Consider the following 26,149-nt stretch of genomic DNA (forward strand, 5'->3'; position numbering starts at 1 on the left):
ACTAAAATTTATTCATATAATTGTTTTGAGTATAGGTCGAACTTATATCATTAATATTTTTGTTATATATCATATAGTTTAAGGGCTTTGAGCTAATGTTCAAAACAAAGTATTAACGACCAATGTTCGAAAACCACCATTAGACATTGTGAGTATTTTTTTAATTAATAGTCTTAGTTTAACATTATTTATGAATTTTGTTTAATAATTTGTTTAAATAATCAGCAAAAAGATCTTTAGTCTTTTCACTTCTTTAATATAGAACACATCACATTTACTAGGTTTACAAATTGATGTTGTTTCTCTTTGTTGCATCACATGCCATGGGATGCTACCAACGTCTCGTCCGCGGTGGAACTTGTGTTTGCTCTTATATGACATCAATTTTCTTTGTTTACTTGCCCTTGCAAGGGTAAAATTGATGGTGACGAGTCTAGAGACAGACGTGATTTATCATATTTTATCATCTAAACATTTTTTTTGTTATGAAAATCGTACTTTTGTTGTTCAAACTAACATTGCAAGACTATCATTCTGTTTGAACCTCGAGCCGCTTGTAAATTGGAAAGCTACGTACTTTGATCGAGTATCAATTTGAAATACGTGCCAAGGGTCTAATCTTAAAACAAAGCATGCGTTTGTTTAACAGTGTAATCCGTCTAGGCTAAGCTACGTATTTCGATCGAGTATCAATTTGAAATACCTACCAAGGGCATAATTTTAAACAGAGCATGTGTTTTTTAACAGTGTACCAACGGTCTAATCTTAAACAATCTATGTGTTTTTAGCAGTGTATTATGTCTAGGCTAAGCTACGTACTTTGATAGAGTATCAATTTGTAAGACCTACCAATGGTCTAATTTTTAACAGCCTATGTGTGTTTCTAACAGTGTATTTTATCTAGAATAAGCTTTGTACTTTGATCGAGTATCAAAGGGTCTAATCTTAAACAGAGCATGTGTTGATTTAACAGTGTAATTCGTCTAGGCTAAGCTACGTACTTTGATCGAGTATGAAATTGCAAGACGTACCAAAGGCCTATATTAAACAGTCTATGTGTTTTTTTTTAACAATGTATTATGTCTAGGCTAAGTTATGTACTTTGATCGAGTATCAATTTGAAAGACCTACTAATAGCCTAATTTTAAACAGAGCATGTGTCTTTTAACAATGTAATTCGTTTAGGCTAAGCTACGTACATTGATCGAGTATCAATTTGGAAAGACCTACCAAGGGCCTAATTTTAAACAGAGTTTAATAGTGCATTTGTCTAGGCTAAGCTACGTACTTTGACCGAGTATTAATTTGAAAGACCTACCAATGCAACCTAAAAAATTATTGGTTCTTTAGAGAGATTTCTACTAAAACCAAATGTTGGGTTTTAGGTAGTAGTACTAAATTATTATAAGCATGCAATGTGAATTTAGGGCTGTAAATAAACTAAGCTCGCAAACCATTCGAAGCTCGGGCTCAAAGAAAGCTCGTCCAAGTTCGTTTGGAGAAGTTCGATAAATAAATAAACAAAACTTGATGCAGTATTCAATTCGTTAGCTCGTTAACACGTTCATTATGTGATTAAGCTTGAAAAATATAAATTACTAGGTATAACTTATATTTATCTACAAAAATTAATAATAATCGTATTAAATATTTAATTAGCTCTATTTGTTATATGAAAATAATTAATATATTTATTATTTTTAATGAAATAATTTATTTTCAAAAGGAAATAATTAATATTTTAAATATAAATATACATTTAAAAAGTTCGTGAGCTTCAAAGTATTTGATAAACAAAGTTTGATATTCGACTCGATACCAAACAAATCAAATTTGAACACATCACTATTTGGTTCGGTTCGATTAGGGTATGATTAAGGCGCAGGACAAAATCATAAGCATAAATCGAAATATCTACTTTGACGCACCAAACTCCATTAAATTGCGATTTCACACCCAAAAGAGGCAAAATTTATCTTTCCATATTCCTAAAAAAGCCCCCAGTGTTTTCCGCCACCGCCCTCCCAGACCCTCCTAAATTAGGGTTTTGCTCTCTCTTCCATGCCTTTGATAGCATTCCTCCCTTCTCACCTCCTCTCATTCTCACAGTAGAGAGAGGAAACAAGTTTCTTTCTCTCTCTAAAATTATATCCTTTTCCGGTCTTCAGTTTTTCCTATCTATCTTTGCGTCTATCTATACATACAAAATCCAAACTAGCATCAATCTATATATTTGTAATATATAGATCAATATAGATTATTGCGGCGATCGGGCAGCCCATAGTTTTTTATTTGTGAGTTATGCAGGCTGATCAGACGGTGTTGAGCTTGAGACCAGGTGGCGGCACTCGCGGCGGAAGCAGAGTATTCGGCCCGCGCTTTGATTCCTCGTCGGCGAGCTCCGATCTTCCCCTGCTGCGTCCCCATGGCGGTATACCTGCGTCTTCGCTCACTTCCCTCAAGGTCGGTCCTTTAGCTATTCTTTATCAGATCTAGGGTTTTTTGGTCTGTTCTCAATGTGTTTTTCGTAAAGAATTGGTTTGCTTTTTGTTTCTTGGATTTAGTGTATTTTAATCGTGCAGATTCTTCTGATTGTTTATGAATTGATACACGTGATATTTGTTTATAGTCTAAGTTCCTCAGCCTGTACTTGTGACTTTTAGAATGATGAATCTGTTTAGTGAACTGAGGTGTTCGGTGAAGAATCTTTACTCGTTTATCCCTCTTCTTGTGTGTCTTTAAGATTGCCTAGTGATGTTGTCGAATAAGATAGGAATGTGCATGCTGCAGCTGTAGCATGTGAAAATATCTTCTTAGCTGTACATGATGTTGCAATGTTATGTTGATAATCATTTGAAAATTTTGGTGTTTGACTGCACATCATCGTTTAAAGTTACACATTTTTGTTTTTCTTACCTCCAGATGAGTTGAATAATGAGTTCATGTATTCTTAAAAACAAGTCATCACCTTGATAATCCTGTAGTATCAGACTAACAGGTCTTGTTTACTTGATTGGGAGTCTGTTGAAATTATCGTCCTAATTCTTGGCAGTGCACTTAAGGAGTGTATTTGCTGTAAATATGGACGTAAAGCAATATGTAGGCTTTAGGTGGATGTGCAAGAAGAACTGCATGTCCATAAAGAAACCTACGGATATGATAATTGGGATTTAGCTTGAAAATTCTTGTCCTAATTCTTGGCAGTGCACTTAAGTAGTGTATTTGCTGTAAAATGTGGACGTAAAGCAATACACAGGCTTTAGGTGTGCGTGTAAGAAGAACTGCATGTATATAAAGAAACCTATGGATATGATACTTGGTATTTAGCTTGAAATTCTTGTCCTAATTCTTGGCAGTGCACACAAGGAGTGTATTTTGCTGTAAAATCTGGACATAAAGCAATATTCAGGCTTTAGGTGGGCGTGCAAGAAGAACTGCATGCCTATAAAGAAACCTGTGGATATGATACTTGGGATTTAGCTTGCAATAACGACTTCTTAGCTGAATTTGCGGTCAATGGGTTTTTAGTTTCTTTTATGGTCTCCAATTTTTGCTCGGTGTAAATAGTATTTCTGTTGCTTATAATCTGGAAAATTTTCCTGGTACCCACATTAGTCTCTCTATTCTAGTGTTTTAGTTTATGGTTGTTGAATTCTTGTTTGATAACCTAATCTAGCTTTTTGGCATTCTCTATTATTTCTAGCCCTTCTTGTACCTGCATAGATACATGTTATGTTGCATCTCTTAGTTCATCCCTTGGGACCTTGTCCTGTTATGAAACTTAATATTCTATCATATTCTCAAACTATTATCCCCTTAGTATCTGGAATATATGATGCTCATAACATGTAACCTACTCCTAGCACTCATTCTATTTTATTTTCTATATGCTTGCTCACTTTTTTCAATATCACATAACAGACTGGAGAGTCTCGATTTGATGGCCATGAACGGATCCGTTATACTAGAGACCAGCTTCTGCAGTTAAGAGAGGTAAGGCGTGAATTTGTTGAATGCATGTATAGAAGTCATTTATTGGTTCTATTTAATAAATGCTGCCTTCTCTCAATGGATTGTTTAACATTAAATATGGGTCTTGGCATCACAAGTATTGCTCGAGCAATAACAGAATCTAAACTTTAATCTCACCACTAGTATCATCATCTAGGAAGCACCCGTACGTTTTTCAGCCTAGCGTCCGAGTATTAATACCCTTAAAATACCAATACGAAAAAATACGCCTAAAATACGTATTTAATACGTTTTTTTTCGTATTTTTTGTTTACCTTACTTTTAGGGTTGGGAAATACGTATTTAATACGTTTCGGAGACGTTTTTTGACCCAAAAATACGTTTGACCAGATTTTTTAAAAAAAAAGAAACAGAAAACCCTAACCTGCGTAAACCTTCACCCTCACTCTCATTTCTCTCGCAACCCTTCACCCACCCTGCGCAAGAAGACAAGGCAGCGCCTTTCTCCGCCACCGGTCTGGACCGCCGCCGCCGCCTTCTGGACTGCCGTGAACCGCCGCGCCGCCGCTGCTCTAGGACCAATTCGTGGTATGTTTAGTTAGAAACTTAGAATTGCTCAGATTATCCAATTCGTGGTATTTTTTGGGGATTGAATCTTTGATTTGTGTGAGGTTGGGTGAGTGGGTTAATTAATAATTGATTGTTTATTGGTATTGGGGTATATTGGCGGTGGGTTTGATATTGGGCTGGTTGACAGATGCCCTAATTAGGCTAATTTTGTGTAGATTATTTATTGGGTGACAAAGTTGTGGGATATTGGAGGAGACAACTTTGGTACACTTCAGGATGTTGGAGATCTAGAGATTGCAGAGTTATCACTTGATGAGCCGGAGTTAGAGAGTGTTGTGTTCACTGAAGAGGGCAGTGGTGATATACCAGATGGGGAAGAGGATGAGGATGAGGAAGCTTTCATGACTTAGTAGCTTGTTAGTTGTTAGTGTGTATTGAACTGGAACTGGCTTTATTTAGTAATATTTGTGTGTTTTATTTGGATTTGTGAACTAACTTCTAAGTTTTAACTTAGAATTAAGTAGTTATTTGCTCTATTTGGTTATGAATGAGTTTCTATGATATATATATATATATATATATATATATACTAATATTATTTATAAAAAAATTAAAAAAACTAAAACGTATTTTTAACGTATTCGTATTGTGATTTTTGGGATATTGACGTATTTTCGTACTCGTCTCGTATCGTATTCGTATTTCGTATTCGTACCGGTGCTTCCTAGATCATCATGTTCCCAGTTTCTACTTGTTAGCTTTGGGTGAGCCTTAATAGTTCATTGGCTTGTTACTACCAAGGGTTGGAGAGACAGCCAGTTAGTTTAGCTCCATTAGGTTTTTTAGCTGTTGTTCCTGTTTTTCATTTATGTTGATAATTGATAATTGATTATAGCTGAATGTCCTTCTGAATATTAATTTTGTTTCCTAGCTTTTGGGTACATTTTAATTGCTTTTTTCTGTATTTGGTTGTCTTTGGTAGGTGGTCAGCATCCCTGATGACATTCTAAAAGTTAAACAAGAAGTTGACGCTGAATTTTTTGGTGCAGATCCTACCTGGGGTCGAGCAGAAATCAATGTACGTTCTAGCTTTTCCTCATCTTAATAATATGTTTTGACTCTTGCCATTGTTTTCCCAAGATGATTTTACATGCCTAGCTTTTATTCCTTGGTTCAAAACTTCATCTGCACGCCTCTTTCTACTGATATCATCTGTTAATATGTCTTGTATAATTTGATTCTGACCTTTCTTTCAGTTTCAGATGATCATTACTACTATTAATTGTTCTTTTTCTTGTTGATTTGTTTGGTTGACAACTAAGGATGTTCTTTCTTTCTCTTTCTCTGCAGCTGCCAACTCAGACTCAGAATCGTTATTCTGAACCAGACAACCGTGACTGGCGCAATCGTTCTGCTCAATTCCAGCCTCCAGCGGAGGAGAGATCCTGGGAGGCGATAAGGGACAGAGAATTTGGTGGTCGGTTTGATTCTAGGCAGCAAGATGTAAATCAATACAATAAGCAGGAGCAGCTGAGCTCACAGTTTTCAAGAGCACAAAATTCTTCCAACCAAGGGGTATATTGTTTCGGTCTAAATGTTTCCTAGCTTGGTGCTATGTTCTTCTCTACTTAAATTAGGTTGCATGTTCATATAATTATTTCTTCCCAAGGGTACTTACCATTTACTCTATGGAATAGGTTGCACCTGCTCTAATTAAGGCTGAGGTGCCATGGTCCGCTCGGCGGGGAAGTCTTTCTGAGAAAGATCGTGTTTTGAAAACTATCAAGGGGTGAGTGTTACTAGTTTCTTGTGTATAGTTTCACGCGACTCACCCAATGTTATGTGGACTGGGTATGGGTATTGGACACGGGTGTGGATCTGAGTGTCAGATGCAAATTTTAAGAAAATTATAGATACAGGTCCACCATCCTAACTTTGGACACCGGTACAGGGATACACCAAACATAAAATTAATAAATAACATTCTTTTCAAAATCCTATGTTCTTAGTTGGATGTGTCATCATGGAGTAGGAGCAGATTGTAGAAGGAAATTCTTTGCAGATGGTAAAAGTTTATGCCCGTTAGATTAACAGACTATTTTTTAATATAGAAAATAGAAGGAAAGATGAAAGGTCTAATGTGTTGTTGAGATTCTCAAAAGAGACTCCTATTTAATCTGTTGTTTAAGATTTTCAAAAGAAACTAAGTCTGGAACGCTCCCTCTCTTCTTATCCTAAATCTCACACCTCTCTCTGTTCATGGAGCATCCAAGTGCAAGGTGAAGGATCCGATCTGCATCCTGTTCCAGTATCTGTGTCGACGACTCATGTCGGCATGGATCCGTCTGCCAAAATACAGTGTCCGAGTAACATAGGCCTCACCTCTAAATACGGCCTGTGTTCTTGGACTTTTGGATTTTTTTACTGAACATGTTGGGTTGATTGATTTCTGTCCCAAAGTTATTATTTAGTTGGGTTACCCTTGTTTGAATGATTTTATGCTGATCTAAATGTGTTTCTTGCAGCATACTTAATAAGCTGACACCTGAGAAATTCGATATTTTAAAGGGTCAATTGATTGAGTCTGGAATCACAACAGCAGATATTTTGAAGGTATTTACATGCTTAGTTAGTACCCGAGTTGTGTTATCTTCCTCTCCCATTTCTCATTTTTTCTTTGTTTTATTGGTCCTATTGCTTATTTATGTTATGTTCCTTTCCCTAGATCTTACATGGTCTTCTATGCTTCTTGTAGGATGTTATTTCTTTGATATTTGACAAGGCCGTCTTGGAGCCAACCTTTTGCCCCATGTATGCATTGCTATGTTCAGATTTAAATGAAAAGCTTCCTCCATTTCCATCAGATGAGCCTGGGGGAAAAGAAATCACGTTCAAGCGTGTTCTCTTGAATATTTGTCAAGAGGCATTTGAAGGTGCTGATAAGTTGAGGGAAGAGGTTCGGCAGATGACTGCGCCTGAGCAAGAATCGGAGAGAAGAGATAAGGAACGGCTTATCAAAATCCGAACACTTGGGAACATCCGCCTTATTGGAGAACTTTTAAAGCAGAAGATGGTTCCAGAAAAGATTGTTCATCACATTGTTCAGGTTAATACTCGTTTACTATTCTTCTATCTGCTGATCTATCTAAGAATTGCTTTGTCTTCTGAGACTTTGCATTTCTTTATGTTGGTAATTTATATTTGTCCTTTTTATCATTAATGAGATGTCCTTGATTCTGACCAGGAACTATTAGGTCAAGATACCAAGAGTGTCCCGGAGGAGGAGAATGTTGAGGCCATATGCCATTTCTTCAATACTATCGGCAAACAGCTTGATGAGAACCAAAAATCAAAGCGTATTAATGATATGTACTTTAATCGCTTAAAAGATTTGTCTACAAACCCTCAACTGGCTGTAAGACTAAGGTTCATGGTCCGTGATGTTCTTGATCTGCGTGCCAGTAATTGGGTTCCGAGGAGGGAAGAGGTAAAATGCGTAGCTTATGACCGTCTTTTCATACTTAATTTATTTTCAAAGTTAATTATGTAATTCTCTGTTTTGATTTACCAGGTGAAAGCTAAGACCATCAATGAGATTCACTCGGAAGCAGAGAAAAATCTGGGGTTACGTCCAGGTGCAAGTGCTGGCATTAGGAATAGTCGAGCAATTGCTTCTGGGGCTCAAGGAAGTATTAGTCCTGGTGGTTTCCCAATGAATCGTCCTGGTGCAGGTGGTATGATGCCTGGGATGCCAGGAGCGAGGAAGATGCCTGGGATGCCTGGAATGGATAATGACAATTGGGAAGTTCCCCGATCTCGAACCATGCCAAGAGGTGATGCTTCTAACGTTCATACTGGGCGTGGTCAGTCTCCGCTTATAGCAAAGTCGCCTTCAGTGAACCAGAGACTTCTACCTCAAGGTAGTGGTGGATTCATGAGTGGCAGGAGTGCCCTCTTGCAGGGCAGTGGTGCATCACCTGCTTCTCCTGTTGCAGACCCTAAGTCTCAAGTTCCTACTTCATCTAGACAGCCTCCAGCTCCCTCTGTTATGCCAGTTACAGCAAAACCATCAGCTCCAACTGCAAAATCGAATCCTGTCGAGCTCAAGAGGAAGACAGCATCGCTTCTGGAGGAGTACTTCAGTGTCAGACTTTTGGATGAGGCGTTACAATGCATTGAAGAACTGAAGTCCCCTGCCTATCACCCCGAGGTTGTCAAAGAGGCGATCTCACTTGGGTTGGAGAAGAGCCCACCTTGTGTCGAACCCATCGGGAAACTTCTGGAATACTTGTATGCTAAAAAGGTCCTTGATTCAAAGGACATCGTTACTGGATGCCTCCTATATGCCGCGTCACTGGATGATCTGGCCATTGATTTGCCAAAAGCGCCTGCCAATTTTGGCGAGGTCATCGGTATACTAGTTGTGGCCGGATGCTTGAACTTTAAGGTAGTAAGAGACATTCTGGCGAAGGTGGGTGATGACTATTACCAAAAGGCCATATTCACTGCTGCTGTTAAGGTTGTTGGCTCCAGCCCTTCTGGGAAGGAGTTGCTCGATTCTCAGGCATCCGATGTGACAGCGTGCGAGAGCCTATTTTAGAGCTCGCTCCTTGTTGTAAGAGTCGTCTGTAAAACCTCGATAGATGAAACGTGCCTTCGTTCGTTTGCTTCTAATTGCACCGTTGAGGCCGAGACCGAGCCCGTGACCGTGGTGAGTTGGTGATTGAGCTGCGAGGAGCAGGTGACGTTGGTGCCTTGTGTATTTTACTTGATTGAGGTCGTGTTACCGTGTTCATTAGAAGAATGATGAAATGAACAAAAAAGATAAATTAAAAAAGCAAAAATAAAAAAATAGAACATCAAGATTTTGTTTCTGGAGCGGCTAAACGGATGATGCCAATGGTTGCTCGAAGTTGTTTTTACTTATTTTTTTGTATTTGATTAGTTTTTAGTTTTATTAGTTGTGTCGACCTATTAAATTTTGTCGGATTTGTGAGTCATTGATACTATGCACAAAAAATTTAAGGAAATATGTGACGGTATATTTTGTTTTGCACTATCTGGAGTGAGCATTTTTGTTTCTTTTTGGTTTATTTTTATCTCTACGTGAAGGAGATTATGAGAAGAATTTGATCCAGATTATTTTTTATTTGTTTATTTTTGTGGTTAATTTAATTTTATATTGCAACAAGGTAACAAGTCTACTAATGATATTCTCAATCGTAAATTTTACAAGAAAATAAATAATTTGTAAATATATAAATATTGAGAATAAAGTAGTAATTTGTTTTGAGATAAGTAATGACCAGTTCATTATATTCTACACAATTTATTTGAACTAAATGTATCTAATCCAAGTTTGTGATTATCTTTGAGTTGAGACATTTTAAAAAAAAGTCATCAAATGAAGTGATATTTACCTTAATTTTGAGCTTAAAAAAAGAGAGAAAGAAGATTGAGTCAATTCTTCAGTTTCTCTCTCTCTATAAATATGACGTAACGCCACATTCAAATATCAGCGGTAACTCCCGCGCTCAATCAAATTCAGGCTACCTAATGGAAGATTCATCAAAAGAATTAGATCCATCTCTCAAACTTGCTATAGCAGTGGCGTTAGCTCATTCCAGGCGCCGCCAGGGGCTTCCTCCTCCGTCCGCCACTACTACCTCTGCTCGCGACGACGATTCTCGAGAGAAATGCGGTGACAATTCTGAACCTGATGCGATCAAATGGAAAAATAAGGTTTCGTACTTTCGTATACCTCTAGTTTCTATATCTTGTTGTGTTTCGATCTCGTGTGCGTCACCTGAATTGCTTCAGATTTAATTTTTTGAGTTTGGACATTTTAGGCCAAGCAGAGGAAAAGAGAAATTCTTAAACTGAAAGAAGATCTAAAAATTGCTGAAGGCGAGTTCCATTCTCTGTTGATTTTTCGTTAGAATTTACAAATAGACCTTAGGTCTCTGTTACGACAGTTTGCAGTTGGTTTCTATAATTCTCTGTGTTCATGTGGATGTGACATTCTTTATTTCGTGGTGTTTGAAGAATTGAAAGTCATAAAAGCAGGATTTATTTGCTCAGATTTTGAATTAACTCTTGTTGGTGATTTCGATTCTGTTCTTTGCTAATTTTTCACATCAGGAGGGATGCAACATGATCTATTTCCCCAAAATGTTTCGTGCAAATGCTATTTCTATGATAACTTGGGGCATCTAAGTCCTAATCATGGATCCTATCAGGACAGAATCAATGATGTGCTTCGCCGTAGATTTCTCAGACAAGGTACTCTGACACTTTAAGATCTAGATTGTTCGGTTTCATAGATTTCTTTCTTTCTTAACTTTGACGATCTTGGTTAATTACAGTGAGATTAGCTGAGAGGAAGAAAAGAAGACTTAATGGCTCGTTAGTGCAATCTTATATTTCAGGTGAAGCTGCATTACCGTTATTTTATATGCCCTGTAGTATGCTAGACAAAAACATGATTGCAAATGGAAAAGTCTTTGAAAGAATAAGATTTTGTATTTTTATATTGTTAGGTAAAATGATTGTTTCATTTCCAACTTTTCCAATAGCAGTTGCATGAAGTTTTTTCTGTTTGATTTGTGAGATGAACTTTAACAAAAGGAGCACATATGATATACGTGACTTTATAAGTATGCATAGCAACTAAAAAGATTTTGAAATTATGTGAAGATCTCATAGGTGGTTTCGTTTGTGCTGTTTATTACCGGATTGCTTTCTCAATTTTGCTTTTAGAAAAATTAAGCTAGAAAATATGTTGTCCCTTTAGTAAGAAAAGTAAAACTCTCATATCAGAAAAGTATGTAAGTTCGATTGCTGGGAGTTTTCCAAATGATGTGGTGAATATTTGGTTGTTAATCAGTTCTTCCTACTAAATTTTTGGAGTCCAAGAATTATAAAATAAAGGGAGATTAAACCAATGAGAAGCTATTTCTATCATTATTATTTAATATTTGGGTTTTCCACGATTCTTACTGTCACTTTATTGTTCAATGTCTAATAACTATAGCTGTTGTTGTTTAATACTCTTTTTTGGTCACAGATACTGCTGTTGAGAATGAATTGGAGCAGTTGAAAGCTTCAGTTGATTTTCTCGTGGAGCTTTGTGAGACTTCCTCTCCTACCGGAGTGTGTGGCACAGCCTTGAATGCATCCACAAATCCATCGATTTGGCCTTGATCAGTATTTTTTAAGTTCTTGAACTCGTAATTTTGCAGGCAGAGGAAGCTAATTTCAAAAATCAGTCGCACCAGGCCGCTGACTTTATTCTTGGTATGCCAAATCAAAATGAATCTCAATTATGCTGTTGTGAAGTTGATAACATAATTTTTAAAAGCAAATTAGGCAGCCAAACTTCTTAATCTTGGTTTAAAATTGATAATCATGGTTGAAAAAAACTCGTCGAATATTAGCTTCAGTGTTGATGTGTTGAAAACATCATAAAGGATAATATTTGGCATGTGAAGTGCTGCTTAATAAACACTACGAAGAAAATGGAGCATTCAACTTTGTACTGAAATAAGCTTCCTAAGTTATTTTGAATGAGTATGCTTGTCATATTCTTTTATTCCTGTAGTAATACCAACTCAAAAAATCCTTCAGAATTTGTTAAGCAATAATGAGTTTCTTTTCTCATGGGTATGTACCTTTCTGGGTCATGATGTGTGGTGGGGTTGCAGTTGTCCTCTAGATTTTGGTTGGAAATTTGATTTCTTATAATATATAAACTTAACTTACTACATGATTTCGTGAAGCTGCATTAAAGGATTTGTCACTGGGTGGGAAGTTAGATGAAACCACTGAAAGCATTGTCAGTTGCTTGATCATGCGGCTGATGCAAATGATGTGTAATGGATCACAAAGAGATGGTAAGCTGTTGGTTATACGTACTGTGAGTTGCTTGATCATTATTTCAGCTCACCATCTTTAGCATCATTTCAATTTTGTCGAGTTATCTTCTTGAATTTTTACTTTACCTTTCCAGAATCAGTTCGCTATAGTTTCCAGAATTATGATCAGCATTTGATGCGCAAGCTTGGAAGCGACCCCTATATCGGTCAACGCATTGTTCTTGCAGATTCTCAGAGGATTTCTATGGCTGCGGAAAGTTTACTCTTCATGGATCCATTTGATAATGCCTTTCCGAAAATCCATAGTTCCATATACCTAATGTAAGTCTAAATTAACAGTTTTCAAGTCCACTGAGATTTTATAAATGCGTATTAAACTGGGAAGATGTGCAATATATTTCAGGCAGGCCATATTAGTTAGAAGTTAGAACTTAGAATCACAGAAGATGAAACTAATTGACTACTTTCTTCTTCTTGCTCTACTCCACATTCTCATTTCTGGTACAACACTTTTCTGTGTTCTGAAGTTTAAAAGATCCAATATTTCTGAGGTGCATGTTCAATTGTTCCTACCATGTATTTGATGTTATAAAGATAGAGACAAAATGTTTTTGTTCGGCTCATGTAACCGTTAATCTTTACATGAAATGGGGTGTTATAGTCTCTCTTTTTTACAACAAATCTTTCCAATATAGTATTTCCTTCATTCTTGGTCGATTAGATGCTTTTCCTACAATACTTTGCCAGATAATATTGGTGTCATATGGTTCCAACGTTGTCCTCGACAATTTAGCTTTATGACAAAATGCTACTTCTGACCCCTTGAGATTCTACTTTATGTTTAAAACATGCACTGATGAGTAGACCTAGCTTTCTCGCTGTTACTTTCCATGTGCCATATTATATTTCAGATGCTGTAGAACTTTTCTCGCCCAGCAGCCACATCCTCCAAAGTACTTATTTATTTTTACATGTTGCCCTCAGAATGATTATGTTTTTTATCCTTTTCTTTTGAGATGCAAGCAGAGTGATGATGTTGATAAGTCTTGTTACCAACATATTCAGAATATATAAGGCTCTTGATGAAATATGGGCTTAATAAATTTAAGTTACATTGAAATATTTATGTTGATGGCAGGATTCAGCTAATCGAGTTTCTGATTTCAGACTACTTACTTTCTTGGTCAACTAGGCGAGACTTCGATTCAAGTACGTACTTTCCTTTATTATTTCATTAGCTGTTGCGATTTCCCAAATGTAGAAACCCAAGTTGATGCAATCGATTTTGAGTAGATTGATGAAAATTGAATATGCTTTCTTGTGACTCGATTGTATGTATAGAGCTTCTTGAAGATTGGGTGATATCTGTTTTTCATGCTCGAAAAGCTTTAGAGCTCTTGGAGACTAGGAATGCTCTATACATACTATACATGGATCGTGTGCTCGGGGAGCTGACTAGACTTCTGGGTCGGGATCCCTTTCCTCAGATGCTAAAATCAGACACTCTTGATAGATTGTTTGGCTGACTGTTACACTAATACAACGTAAGTCACACTAAACATCACATTTTCAAAGTAGGAATTATGTGATCACTCTCAGCATAGGATTTTGCTTATCTTTTCTGCTACTTCTGAGTTCTGACCATACCTACTGCACTAGCTGGTTTTATATACTGCAATCTTGGTAGCATTATTTTCATGATTATAACTTTGAGATAATTTGCTCCGACTTCTTCTTTCACAAATCATGCATGCATGCCATAAACTTGAAAAATGTAAGGCCAAATCCACATACTGAAGATGGCCTGAACTCCCCTTATTATTACTATTATTATTAATTTATTATTCAGCACACACACACAGAATCTATGTTGTTATATATCTGAAAACGCCCATAATCGTGTGTGCATGGAATAATTTTGTGACTGCTTTGCGTTCTTACTTTAATGTCCATCATAATGGAGGCACCGGAAGTAAATTTTGATTCTAGATCTCTAATCAAATGTGGAAAGTCAACAAATCTGAGTCGGTTGCTTTAACCTATAGACAAACTTTGCCTCAAGCCAATTAAAATGCCGTATGCTACTGCATTAATTACTCGGGTCAATTTTGGCTTCTTATATAGATAGGAAATCCATATACCTCTATAATCATATTTCTTGCTTGTATATTTTAATATTTAGATATCATTTTCAACTATTTCCATTACCACTAATGACACGTCAACTACGTTGAAATCTACGGTACATGACCCTTAGTTTCTTGCACTCCATCCCCCACCACCCACCCCACTACTGAGTCTGACTACTTCCATATTATCCATTAATCTTTTTCCGTCATATCTTAATCAGCAATGAGACTGAATTATGCACTCTCTCTCATGGTAGCAGTAATCTTGGCGTCATCTCATTTTCCTCTCCCGACGTCGACTGCTCATGCAATAATCTCTGTTGGAATCGATGCCCCGTCTATATATATGCAAGAGGCGCCGCCGCTGAGGTCTAGGAAGATGGTGGTGGTGAACAAGAGGAGGGTGCGCACCACCATCCCACGTGGCGCCCATGGCAGCTCCAAATCTTGGGCGTTTCGCAGCAACCCATCTCTGCTTCAAGTTTGTTTTCTTCTCGTTTTCTCCATCTCTCTTGTGTTTATAGGAAGATGATGGCGAAAGATGTAGTTGTGAATTTCTTTATATTAATATGTTATTGCGTGTAAGGCTGTGATTTTCGAGTGGCTAATTTCTTGGTTGTCTGCAGTCGTCGTGTGTTCACTAAACATTTCTCTGGTTGTGCGTGATTCCAATTTGGGTTCTTTCAAATTTCTTGTTCAATTATTGTTTGTAGTAGTATAGGGTTAATTGCATATAAATTATCAAACTTTAAAATTTTTATTAAAATTACTGAACTATTAATTTTTTCTCATTTTGTATATTTGTCCATTTTTCGACTAAATTTTGGGTCTGAAATGACGTCGTTTTCATCCAACTATACATTACAACGTCAGTTCGATTTTTTCACATGGTCATATTTATGCCAATCAAGCATATTCGTATATTTATGTTATGTCACCATGATGAAAAATGGGTAAATATGTAAAATGAGAAAAAATTAATAATTGAATAGTTTTTATAAAGATTTTAAATTTCGTATGCAAAATAATAATTTGTTGAAAATTCAGTATTTATATGCAATTAATCCTTATTACAATGACGACGACGACGTTTTTCAAGGCTCTAGTCTACTGTACATATTAGTGTGTACGGTAAAATGAACACGTAGCAAGAAATGTATCAAATCGTTCATATGATGTTACTTCATTTATTTTGCGTAGAGTATTAGGCTATACGGTATATGAAAGTATTAGGCGATATCAGTCCGTCCAAAAAGAAGGTGTTTACTTTGAAAGATTAATTTTGATAGATAATAATGATAAGATTAATTTTTTGTTTAGTTTGATGGATTAAAACTTTAAAATATCTCAAAATAGTTAATTATTTTTATCATTTAAACTAGTTTTCTTAATTCTTATCATTTAAAATGATGGAATTAGAGAAATTCTACTCTTTAGGATTAAAAAAAAAATACTAAATCATACTCCCTCCGTCCCCAAAATAAGTTCCTCTTTGGGGACGGCACGGGTTTTAAGGAAAATGATAAAGTGTATTGATAGTGGAGAAAAATATGTTATAATTAGTATTGAGAGTGGTGAAAAGGTGAAAAAGTGTTATAATTAGTATTGAGAGTGGTGAAAAAGTGAAAAGTAAGAATAAATAAAGTATTATTAGTGGTGGGGTAGTTGTCCAAAAATAGAAAGAAAGAAAGAGGAACTTATTTGGGGGACGTCCCAAAATGGAAAAAGAGGAACTTATTTCAGGGACGGAGGGAGTACATTTTATCAATCATGCAAAGTAAATGCCCTTAAAAATATGCATTTCCTTTTATTTCGGGACGTTCCGCAACAATATGCATTTGTCATTTTTGGACACTATCATATCATTAACTCTTTATTTTTTTTTATCTCTAGTGGACCACTTTCTCTACTCCCAATACACTCATCTAACATTTATTAAATAATAAATCTATGCAGCCACATTGTGGCCACCCACAAATTAGTATAATAAGGAAAATCATGATTTATTTAATTTATATTTTTAATAAAAATAGGATTTAGCTATTTTATTATAATTCTCTACATTGTACTTATTTTTTTAAAAAAAATTGTATTTTTTATTTTTAATTTATTTTTTAAGAAAAATAAAAAAGTTACCAAAAAATTGCAAAAAATAACTACAATGTAGAGAATATGATAAAATAACTAAATCTTATTTTTATTTTAAAAAATAAGTCAAATAAATTAAATTATTTTCTATTTAGGTAAATTGTGGATGACCACAATGTAGTTGTTTAGCATTACTCTTTATTAAAACATGTGTCATCAGAAATCATGAACTCTAATGGGACAGAGGAAATACTTTTAAACCATCACATCTTGCCTTCTCCCCTATATTTAAGTATAAACTATACTTTTATTCAATTTTTTATATTAAGGGTGTGTTTGCTTTTTATCCCTCCATTTAGAGGGATAAAAAGCAAACTCACCCTAACACTATTCTATAAATTGTACTCCATCTTTGTTCTACTTATAACAATTTTAACAATTTTATTAAAATCCATGTCTATCCACTAACGAGACTCTTTTTTGTCGATGAAGGGAGTATTATTTATTTTAGGCAAAAGTTACTAAACTATAAACTTTTTGCATCTTTAATAAGAGGAATTAACAATTTGATAACGAGGACGTATTGACGCAAAAAACAAGTACTATAATTCAAAGATCTATTAAAAAAATTGTTCTTCAAAGACCAATAGAGGCAAATAAAAGTTTAAAATATGACTACATTCAGAAATACAGGAAAGCTGCTAATGATGATTACTGCACAAATTAATAAATGATACTATAATCTTTTAAAATCATCACAATGAAAGAAGCATCGACTACGACTTTCTGTCGAATAGGAGTAAACAATTTAGTTTTATTCTCCATTTCTGCTTAACATTGTCCACGATATGTGTCCAAATCCAAAAAATTCAACTACATAGATTCTTTCATTTTAATCTAAAGAATATATTCATTTGTAATAACCTAACCAAAAGTAACTCTTTAACACTGGAAAGCTTCAATGTATACACATTAAAAGCTTCATATTCGAGATACATTCTACTTTTTCCATATCTATATTTGTTCGAAATATTTAAGACTAACTTTTGTTGTGGTAATCAGCAAAGATAGCCCAAAAAAAAAAGGGTAACATGCAACTATGCAAGTGTTACGACTGCATATATCCTCTTCCATTTCCAATTTTCCATAGCACGTGAATAACCTTCCTTTATTCTTCATTCTTTCCACATGCCAACATTCATCACTTTTCCTTTCATTTATAAATAGCAGCAACCATTCAAGAAGAGAGAACACCATCATCACCACCATGAAGATACAATCACTTTCGTTGATCTTCTTCTTAGCCATTGCTTTGGTGGCCTGCCGTTCCACTGAAACAGGTATGCTTTTCGTTGCCGACTATTTCCTTTGCTTCGTCTTTGTTTTTTAACTGCAACGACTTTCAGCAGATACAGATACGAAACCAATTTCTGGAAACGACGAGCAGCAGACGGGAGCAAGAGACGTGGAAGCCGTTGTTCATAATAGCAGAGGAGCTAGCGGAGGCTCAGATCTCGCAACGAAGCCGTCGCAAACCAAGAATGGAGCTGCTGGTTTACATCTTGTTATCAGTTTCTGGGTTTCTACGCTTGTCATTGTCAGTGGCTTCTTCCTGCTTCAAGTTTGAGTTTCTTTTCTTCATCTGCAGCCAGTCGTCTACTTCTACGCCTCGTTTCTTTTTCGACTAGATCAAATTTTGAGGTTTCTGTTGTTGCCTCTACTTGTAATGAGGAATTGAGTCCTTATAAATGGTTAGTCGAATCAAATCAAAGCAAAAAAAATGTTGTGAAAATGAAGAGATGCCACAATTAATAAAAGCATTCATATATTTCAAGGCTTGCTGTGGAGTGTGGACTTTAGTGACGAAACCTCAACGATATGATCAAACATGTTAAAAAATTTAGAAGCAAATTTAAGAAGAGTAATAAATATAGAATAAAGAAGAGCATGAGTTACAATTTTCAGATATAAACAACACTCCAGAAAACTGGGGTTCAACAATATATACATGAAATAGAGAAACACAATTTGTCACTGTACCTTCATCTCCATCAAATTCTGAATATATCTGTTTGAAACCGCTCATCGTATAACTGCCAATGCCCATATCTTTCTGTGTGGAAAGCTGACCTTGGGATATAAAAGTTGGGCTTCTTGATAGTTTTCAAGTTCTTCAGTTTGAGAGATGCACAAGCGATATCTCGACTAGTTACATTTGCACACCCAGATAAGTCGATATACTCCAGGTCCTTGCACCCTTCAGAGATTAGAGTCACCCCTTTAGCTGTCAACTTTAAGAATCGAAGTTCAAGATGGAGAAGATTAGGCATAAATTTGGAGATGGCGGCAGCTTCTGAATCCCCATCCTGCGGACAGGCGTTTAGATATTCATAGGGGACAACTCCTGCATGCTGGGAAGGATCCAACCAGTTCATTAGGTTCCGCTTAAGCATATGCATATTAGGACAATGAAAGCCTATGACTGCCAGAGATTTGTCAGATATTTCGTAGCAGTAGCTGACGTCGAGCTCCTTGATCTTGGGACAGCCGGATGCTATTTCAGCCATGATTGCATCAGTAACATGAGGAGAGCTCTGGATAGAAAGAACTTGAAGATTTGGGCACCTGAAAAACCACAAAACAATACTTTCTATCTTATGCTTATGGACCTTACTAGTGGATCGACTCAACAAAGTGAAATATGCCAAATATAATACAACCACGGAACAACAAACAAACAATCTAAACACAAGAGGAGGCCTTATGCAAACATACAACAGTTATGTTTCCCCGATAGCCTGCTTTATAGAAAACTAAAGTGTCGTCATCACCGTGATATATGAATAGAGTTTAAAGTTAAAACAAGATAAATCATAACTGTTAATCTGATGATAATTGACAATAAGAATAGCAATGGACTAAAATACATAGTTTGAAACGAAATGGCATAAGAAAATGAAAGTTTCCCAATCTTTTAAGATAAAAGCTCAGCTTTTGGCACAGAGAGTTGTATATAACTTAATAATCTGCAGCTTCCATATTATAGCAAGTGCTTGAGGTACAATTTTAAGAGTTTTATTTACCTTTTGAGCCGTTTATAGGAAAGCTAAAGCAAAACTGCTCTTTTTACAGTTAAAAGATAATTGGACAAAGTCCTCGTCAACTAATTAGTCTTCTGGACAAAGAGACATTAAGTAACGGTTACGAACTTGGATCTTTGGTTTGGAATAAGTATGCAGTGATCAATAATAACACTGTTGCATAGCATGATTTAATCCATACCACACACCTAACAATCATATCAAAACATTCTGAGAACAAATGATAATTACATATATCAAATTTGACTACAAATAAGTAAGCCCAAACAGACACCCAACCATAGGTGAAGAACTCTCTCAAATTAAACAGTGAAAGATTGGATCTTTCAAGAAACACATGAACAAAGTGAAACCCTCTTAATTGATCAGACCCATTTCGAGCTTTCAAGTTTCAAGTCAGCTCAATCAGTATACGCAACACAGAACTACGATAACATATTCAACTATCAATGTAAACGAGCTTCCAATCAATAAATTCCAGAACTACATCTAAAATCGATTAATCGGTTCTTAAAAACATAAAAATGCTAACCTGGAATTTAGCAATTATGGATAAATCTAATAATCCGCAAGTCGAGTTCAAAGGAAATTATCTTAAAAAACATTAAATTGATCCAATCACAAACTGAAAAACCTAATTATCCAGATAAAAATAAGAAATTATAGTATATTCAACCACCCGCAACCCAATCACAAAAATCCCCAAATTCAACCTCCACACAAAAAAAGGGGATACCTTTTGGCAACAAGGTCGAGCGATCGATCAGAGCAATGCCTAACGCGGATCTGAGTGAGGCCGCCGGAGCTCCAAAGGACAACGGATCGGAGCATATTATCGACCCTCCGCTCGAACTCCGGAGTCCAGAAGCGGGGCAATTCGTTGGCAGAGCCGAAATGAGATTCGATGTCGATTACGGAATTGAGGCAGGGATCCTTACACGCTTGATGCCACGACTTGCAGACGCGCATGGCTCCCCGCCATCGGTCCTCGAGGGAGAGGCGGCGGAGGATGTTGAGGAGGCACTCGTGAGTCAAGTCGGCCCAATCGGCGGCGGTTGCACTCTCCTCATCCATTTCTAAGAGAGCGGATGCCGATGGAATCTATTACACTTTGCTTATGCTTAACAAAGATAATCTCACATTTATATTCGTACTAGTACGCTCGCTCGTGCGATGCAGGACGATATTGAAAATAAACAATATTTTAAATAAATAAATATAAATATTTTTTTTATCGAATAAATAAATATAAACAAATTTAAACATAGATCTCAATTAAAAATATCAAAGTTATGAACGACATAATCTCAATAAATACATGAATCTGAAAATATTTGAATTTTCAATTTTTAAAATACCAATTAATTATTTATAATTGATATTGTGCATAAATATATAAATTATCAAATATCAAAAACAAGTAAATGATAATAAGTATCATTATGTATCATATAATATTCTAAGATGTACACAACTATTTATTTGCATATACTTTGATATATTTTTGAATGAATATTTAAATCATATTTGTTCGGTTATTTTGTTTGAATATAAATTTTAAAATAAAGTTCTTATGCAACATCCAAATAATTGATTTTGCTGAAAAGATGAGATTTATTTTTATAAATAAAAATAATTAATTTATTAAGTTAAAGAGTTTTAAAATGAACAAATTTAAGTTTAATCTTTTTAGTTGCATAAATATTAAAAATGATATCTAATAAAATATAAAATATAAAATTAAATAATATAGAAAAAGGAATCAAACAGAGAGAAGACATTCAAAAGAATGGATTTAGGATAGATGAGTGAGGAGAGAGAAAAAAAAAATTGTGACTATAAACGATTTTTTCTATATCTTTAATTTTAGAATTAATTTTTATAATTTTATATCAAATTAAAGATCTTTTCTTTATCTTTAATTTAACATCTATATTGAATATATTTTTATAAGTCAAAATTGATGATTTTTAAAAGAGAAACAAAATAAAAAAAAGAAAAGTGAAGAGTGAGAAATTTTGGTGGAAAAAAGTTTACGTTAAATTCATGTTTTATATATTATATAGATATAAATATGGAGTTGCGATTTTTTTTTTCTTTCCTTCCTAATTTTTAAATTTATATATATAAATAAATAAATTTCAAATTTTGACAGTAACTAAGAAAACACATCTATAAGAGTAACATTCTATAAAGATTCTTCCCACTACTTTTTATTTCTCTTCAAATTGTTGCACAATATTTGTAAACCAAAACACCTAGCTTTTTATGTTCAATTTTTGTTTGTTTTTTCAAATTTCAAGTGATCGTTTTGTATTTGTAGTCGGAATGCATTTGAATTTGATTTTGGGAGCGAACTACTCGCGTTATTGATTCGACCCCTTAATAGCCGACTCGAGTTGGCACATTGGAGGAGGTGGCGGGCTGGCGACACCTCATGGCTCAAGGGCGGCACGATTATTCGTACCTTGATATTGATTGAGTCAGTTATTGATTCATCCATGCTTCGGAATCACTTATAAATCGAGGCCTACATTGATCTGGCTCATCCTACTAACTCATCCATAAATTTTTTTTTTTGGGCGCCTGCTTACACGCGTACGCCACACGCGATGAACCGGGGTCATATGAATGAGCCGTGACTCGAGTTTTTCATCTCCACCTCGGATGACTCATCGCCCAAATCGACTCGAGCAGGCGATGAGCCATCACCGATGGGAAAATGTCAAATAATTACCCAGAATCTGGAGGCACAATCCACAACAGAGACTCAAACCAGTATCAATATGCACTGCTGCAAACTTCAGATTAGAAAGAAACTATCCTCTAACTTAATATGCAAGAGTTACCACATCAAGCAATGCCAATTAGTCTTCAAAAGATTGAAGATTGCAGGGCATAATCAAACACAAGACATGTAAAGATTAGGTTTGTAGAAAGTGGAAGACAACAGGAATAGCAATTTCTAAAAGAACTGCTGCAAGAGCAGCTGGGAAAATCGGCTCAAGAAGCAGCAGCCATTGTCTTAGTTACGCCCTCACAACAGTGGAGTCTATAAGAACCCGAGGAGCAAGGATTAGACATGAACAATGCCAGTATACATTGGACATACACCTCATGTTTACTAGATCACAACACCAAAATTCCCCAGATTGTCAACATATCGCCTAAAAGAATCTTACTGCATTACTATATTACATAGACAAATCTTCAACGTGGTCAGATTGCCTCTATCCGGGGGAAGTTGCATAGCATGTATCGTCGACTACTGATTCTGGTCTATGATTAAAAGGGGGAAAGGCTAGCTGTGCTGATTCTAGATCAACTAGTCAATAGCAATTAGGGAAAACAAAATTCTACATTTCTTGATATCCTAATAGAAGAAAGTTACCCATGGTGAATGTTTCTGTGTCTCTTCTACATCATTGATCAAAACCCTAATACTTAACGAAAACAGCAGCAACCCAAAAAGAGCTAAGAACAATGATCTTGTACAAATACATAAGAGAAGCAGGGTAAAAAATTTACCAAACCCTAAAATCATCATATATCTATCTAAATCAGCAGTGCAATAACTCCAACTTGACGAATCGAACTAGAATCAACCAACAAAAATTCGATCTTCATTAATCAATTCACATAAAAAAATTTCACATAATTAACATTGAAGTTAAACAATTTATCACGTAACATACAGAATTATCGAGGAAATTAACACCAAGGTAAATTATGCTAGCACATAGTACTCTTCACGGAACCTATCAGGATCAAGGCAAGCAATCGCGTAGAGAGCGTAGATAATCCCAGGTATGTACCCCAAAATAGTCAACACCAAGCAAATGAAGAACTCCACCTGCGGCCAAGTTGAATAAACAATCATCATAATTCATAAATAACGAAGACCGGTGCTTGATCGTGAGAAGTAAAATCAGCTTACCGTGCAGCAGCCATGGCGGAGGCAAACACCGAGAGGGGGAAGCAAGATTGCAAGTAAGATCTCGCAGAAGATTATACAGCAAGACATTTTCTTTTCTGAATCTCTATCAATCCCCAAAAGCTATCAGTTTAGAGAGAGAGATCTGCTTGATTTACCGGCAGTGTCCGTTGAGAGCGATTGGCTGATTGGAGGCAAAGCAATATGGTTGGAAGCGATAGGGTCTGATTGTTTCCAAATTAATTTGGGGAAATATATAGCAGTGAAAAAAATCGATTCATAGATAGGGATGTCAATCGGGCCAGCCCACCGAGTTTTCGGGCTAGCCCTATCGGGTTCCAGGTTAGTCCGGTGCGGGCTAATCGGGTTGTAAATCTTCAATCCTAATCCTAAACTTTCGGGTTTCGGGCTAGCCCATAGGGCTAATCAGGTTAAAGGCGCAAAAATAAAATTATCATTTGTATTTTATTATTCCTAATGATCTAATGTATAATGTATAAAATATACATAGATATTAAAGATATAAATTATATAGCAAAGTGGTGAAGTATAAAAGAATGGGTACATACTTAACCGGTGAATCGTTGTGAAATCGGAGAATATACCTAATGTTTTTGATCGGAGAAGGTGAAAGAGAATAATCGGATTTGAGAGCACGAAAGTAGAATTGCAGTATTTCAGAATATTAGATAATGTCGTTTTTACAAGATGCGTATGCATGGTATTTATAGAGTACAAGCTAGCGATAAAATAGTAAATTCGCCCCTTCAGAACATGCATTCCGCGTGGTCGAGGGCAAAATAGTAAATTCACGATGAAGCGGGCGATTCCTCTAGCGAAAGCCATTTCTCTGGCGAGGGCCGCTCCTCTGGTGAGAACCATTCCTCTGGCGGAAGTCATTCCTCTGGCGAGGATCATTCCTATGACGAATACCATTCCTCTGGCGGAAGTCATTCCTCTGGCGAGGATCATTCGTCTGACAAATACCATTCCTCTGGCGGAAGTCATTCCTCTGGCGAGGGTCATTCCTCTGGCGAGGGCCGCTCCTCTGGCGAGGATCATTCCTCTGACAAATATCAATTCTCTGGTAAAACCATCTCCCTGCGTCCCTTGATTCCCCTGGTAAAGTCATTCCTCTGCTCTACATATATTACTCCTCATCAGCTACTCCCCCCTCTGGTCTGGCTAGTTTGCTCTGGAACGGTGCAACTAGTCAGAGTGTTCGCCCGTGTGAGTGACGTCATCAGCATTAAATGCCCGCCCCTTTTTGCAGTGCCTTTCCGTATCCCAAGGTTACTTTTTTAAACTTCGTGTCCTTTCGCCTCTCGGTAGGAATCATTGACCGTCGATTTTTTTCTAAGGCCACGTGTCGTCCATCCCGTACGGTGGTAGTTGCCCGCGTACGTTACTTAGTCGATTTTGAATTTTTATCCCTTCATCTTCTTCATTCTATTTCCGCATTTTTTCTCTCAATTCCGGCGATTTTCCTCCCCCTGTTCCGGCGTAAATCTTGCGATCCTTCCGTTCCAGTCCCTTCCGACGAACTTACAGGACCTTCGACCAAGGTAAATTGCGCGCTTCCCTTCCCGGTATTTGTAGTTTAAACATAGAGTAATTTGTAGTTGTTGGTGCTCTGACTGAGCGTGCAAACCCTAGGTTTTTTAAAATTCCGGCAATGGCTTCCACTTCCGCTCCCCAACCCACATTTTCTCCCTCTCCTTCTCCCCAAGTTTCTCCGTCTTCCTCCCCCCAGCCACAGGACCCTATAGACCTTCCTTCCCCTTCCGCCACGCCTGATTCTCAGGCCATCCCGAGCTCCTCCGGGCCTTCTAAAAAGGCTAAAAAAGCACCCCAGCCCCCTAAACCTGTTCCCGAGTCTCGTTTGGGGGTCGCAGCGGTGGAGAAGATGCGTGAGAAATGTCGATGTCCCGCGGGTCTAAAATTTGAGACCTACTCTAAGGCCTCGACACCTGTGGAAAAACTTCATGACCATAGGTGTCGAGACCTACTCTACGCGAAGTTTTTTAGGGAGACCATAGTTGTTGCCATCTCCGATGATGAACTGTCATTCAAATTAGCAATAGGGGGGAAATAATCAGAACTGTCTAAACATACAATGTCTAAAGGCAATTCTGATTTACAGCATCACGGGAAAATATTCAATTAAAAAGAACATGATATGGATGTTAAAATCTCTGCTCGGTCAAGCAAAATTACAACAACACAAGAGGTCAACAAACATATTCCATGTGAAGCCCCACCTCACGGGAGGTGTAAAAAGTTACACTTATTCCCTTCCTTTTGATAGACAACTTGTATACATTAACTGAAGCCACTTTAGTACTTCCACTTGAAACAAAGCAACTTTTGATTACAAGATAGATTGAGAAAAAGTTAAAGTAACTACCTTAGATTTTCCAGCCCTTGCTGCAGCAATTAACGATGGAACGAGCAACTTGTCACCGGGGCCAAAGATGCTGT

General features: G+C 36.6%; 4 protein-coding genes and 3 non-coding genes across 10 annotated transcripts; 5 read left to right on the forward strand and 2 right to left on the reverse strand.

The window, feature by feature from the left end:
• The first annotated feature begins 1,951 nt into the window (after positions 1 to 1,951).
• Positions 1,952 to 9,601, forward strand: LOC130988063 (eukaryotic translation initiation factor-like). Its single transcript, XM_057911822.1, has 9 exons — positions 1,952 to 2,463; positions 3,922 to 3,993; positions 5,525 to 5,620; positions 5,893 to 6,117; positions 6,240 to 6,331; positions 7,068 to 7,155; positions 7,298 to 7,648; positions 7,787 to 8,029; positions 8,114 to 9,601. The coding sequence occupies exons 1-9, from the start codon at positions 2,302 to 2,304 to the stop codon at positions 9,140 to 9,142; spliced, it is 2,358 nt and encodes a 785-aa protein (XP_057767805.1). The 5' UTR covers positions 1,952 to 2,301; the 3' UTR covers positions 9,143 to 9,601.
• LOC130991074 (small nucleolar RNA snoR103) lies at positions 3,056 to 3,160 on the forward strand. The gene has a single exon (XR_009091038.1). It is a non-coding gene; the product is annotated as a small nucleolar RNA snoR103 (small nucleolar RNA).
• On the forward strand, positions 3,208 to 3,313 carry LOC130991076 (small nucleolar RNA snoR103). The gene has a single exon (XR_009091040.1). It is a non-coding gene; the product is annotated as a small nucleolar RNA snoR103 (small nucleolar RNA).
• On the forward strand, positions 3,360 to 3,466 carry LOC130991075 (small nucleolar RNA snoR103). The gene has a single exon (XR_009091039.1). It is a non-coding gene; the product is annotated as a small nucleolar RNA snoR103 (small nucleolar RNA).
• Positions 9,602 to 9,980: 379 nt separating the features above from the next.
• On the forward strand, positions 9,981 to 15,233 carry LOC130988064 (protein MULTIPOLAR SPINDLE 1). Of its 3 annotated transcripts, XM_057911824.1 has the most exons (11): positions 9,988 to 10,284; positions 10,392 to 10,449; positions 10,684 to 10,824; positions 10,908 to 10,970; positions 11,609 to 11,694; positions 11,784 to 11,838; positions 12,321 to 12,434; positions 12,551 to 12,737; positions 13,555 to 13,625; positions 13,758 to 13,960; positions 14,806 to 15,233. In XM_057911824.1, exons 1-10 carry the CDS (start codon positions 10,099 to 10,101, stop codon positions 13,940 to 13,942), a joined length of 1,146 nt encoding a protein of 381 aa, XP_057767807.1. In that variant the 5' UTR covers positions 9,988 to 10,098; the 3' UTR covers positions 13,943 to 13,960; positions 14,806 to 15,233. The 3 variants fall into 3 exon arrangements, with proteins under 3 accessions (XP_057767808.1, XP_057767806.1, XP_057767807.1); XM_057911825.1 differs by lacking the exon at positions 14,806 to 15,233 and having other exon boundaries at positions 9,981 to 10,284; positions 13,584 to 13,625; positions 13,758 to 13,897; XM_057911823.1 differs by having other exon boundaries at positions 9,985 to 10,284; positions 13,758 to 15,233.
• A 2,290-nt stretch (positions 15,234 to 17,523) lies between these two features.
• Positions 17,524 to 20,848, reverse strand: LOC130988065 (F-box protein SKIP1). 2 transcript variants are annotated; one of them, XM_057911827.1, is made up of 3 exons: positions 20,471 to 20,836; positions 18,674 to 19,258; positions 17,524 to 18,350 (listed from the first exon to the last, which is right to left on the reverse strand). In XM_057911827.1, exons 1-2 carry the CDS (start codon positions 20,806 to 20,808, stop codon positions 18,685 to 18,687), a joined length of 912 nt encoding a protein of 303 aa, XP_057767810.1. In that variant the 5' UTR covers positions 20,809 to 20,836; the 3' UTR covers positions 17,524 to 18,350; positions 18,674 to 18,684. The 2 variants fall into 2 exon arrangements, with proteins under 2 accessions (XP_057767810.1, XP_057767811.1); XM_057911828.1 differs by lacking the exon at positions 17,524 to 18,350 and having other exon boundaries at positions 18,545 to 19,258; positions 20,471 to 20,848.
• A 2,489-nt stretch (positions 20,849 to 23,337) lies between these two features.
• Positions 23,338 to 23,913, reverse strand: LOC130988066 (UPF0057 membrane protein At2g24040-like). The gene is made up of 2 exons (XM_057911829.1): positions 23,672 to 23,913; positions 23,338 to 23,587 (listed from the first exon to the last, which is right to left on the reverse strand). The coding sequence occupies exons 1-2, from the start codon at positions 23,756 to 23,758 to the stop codon at positions 23,462 to 23,464; spliced, it is 213 nt and encodes a 70-aa protein (XP_057767812.1). The 5' UTR covers positions 23,759 to 23,913; the 3' UTR covers positions 23,338 to 23,461.
• Between the last annotated feature and the right edge of the window lie 2,236 nt (positions 23,914 to 26,149).

The sequence above is a fragment of the Salvia miltiorrhiza genome, chromosome 6, assembly GCF_028751815.1.
Source record: "Salvia miltiorrhiza cultivar Shanhuang (shh) chromosome 6, IMPLAD_Smil_shh, whole genome shotgun sequence".
NCBI lineage: Eukaryota > Viridiplantae > Streptophyta > Magnoliopsida > Lamiales > Lamiaceae > Salvia > Salvia miltiorrhiza.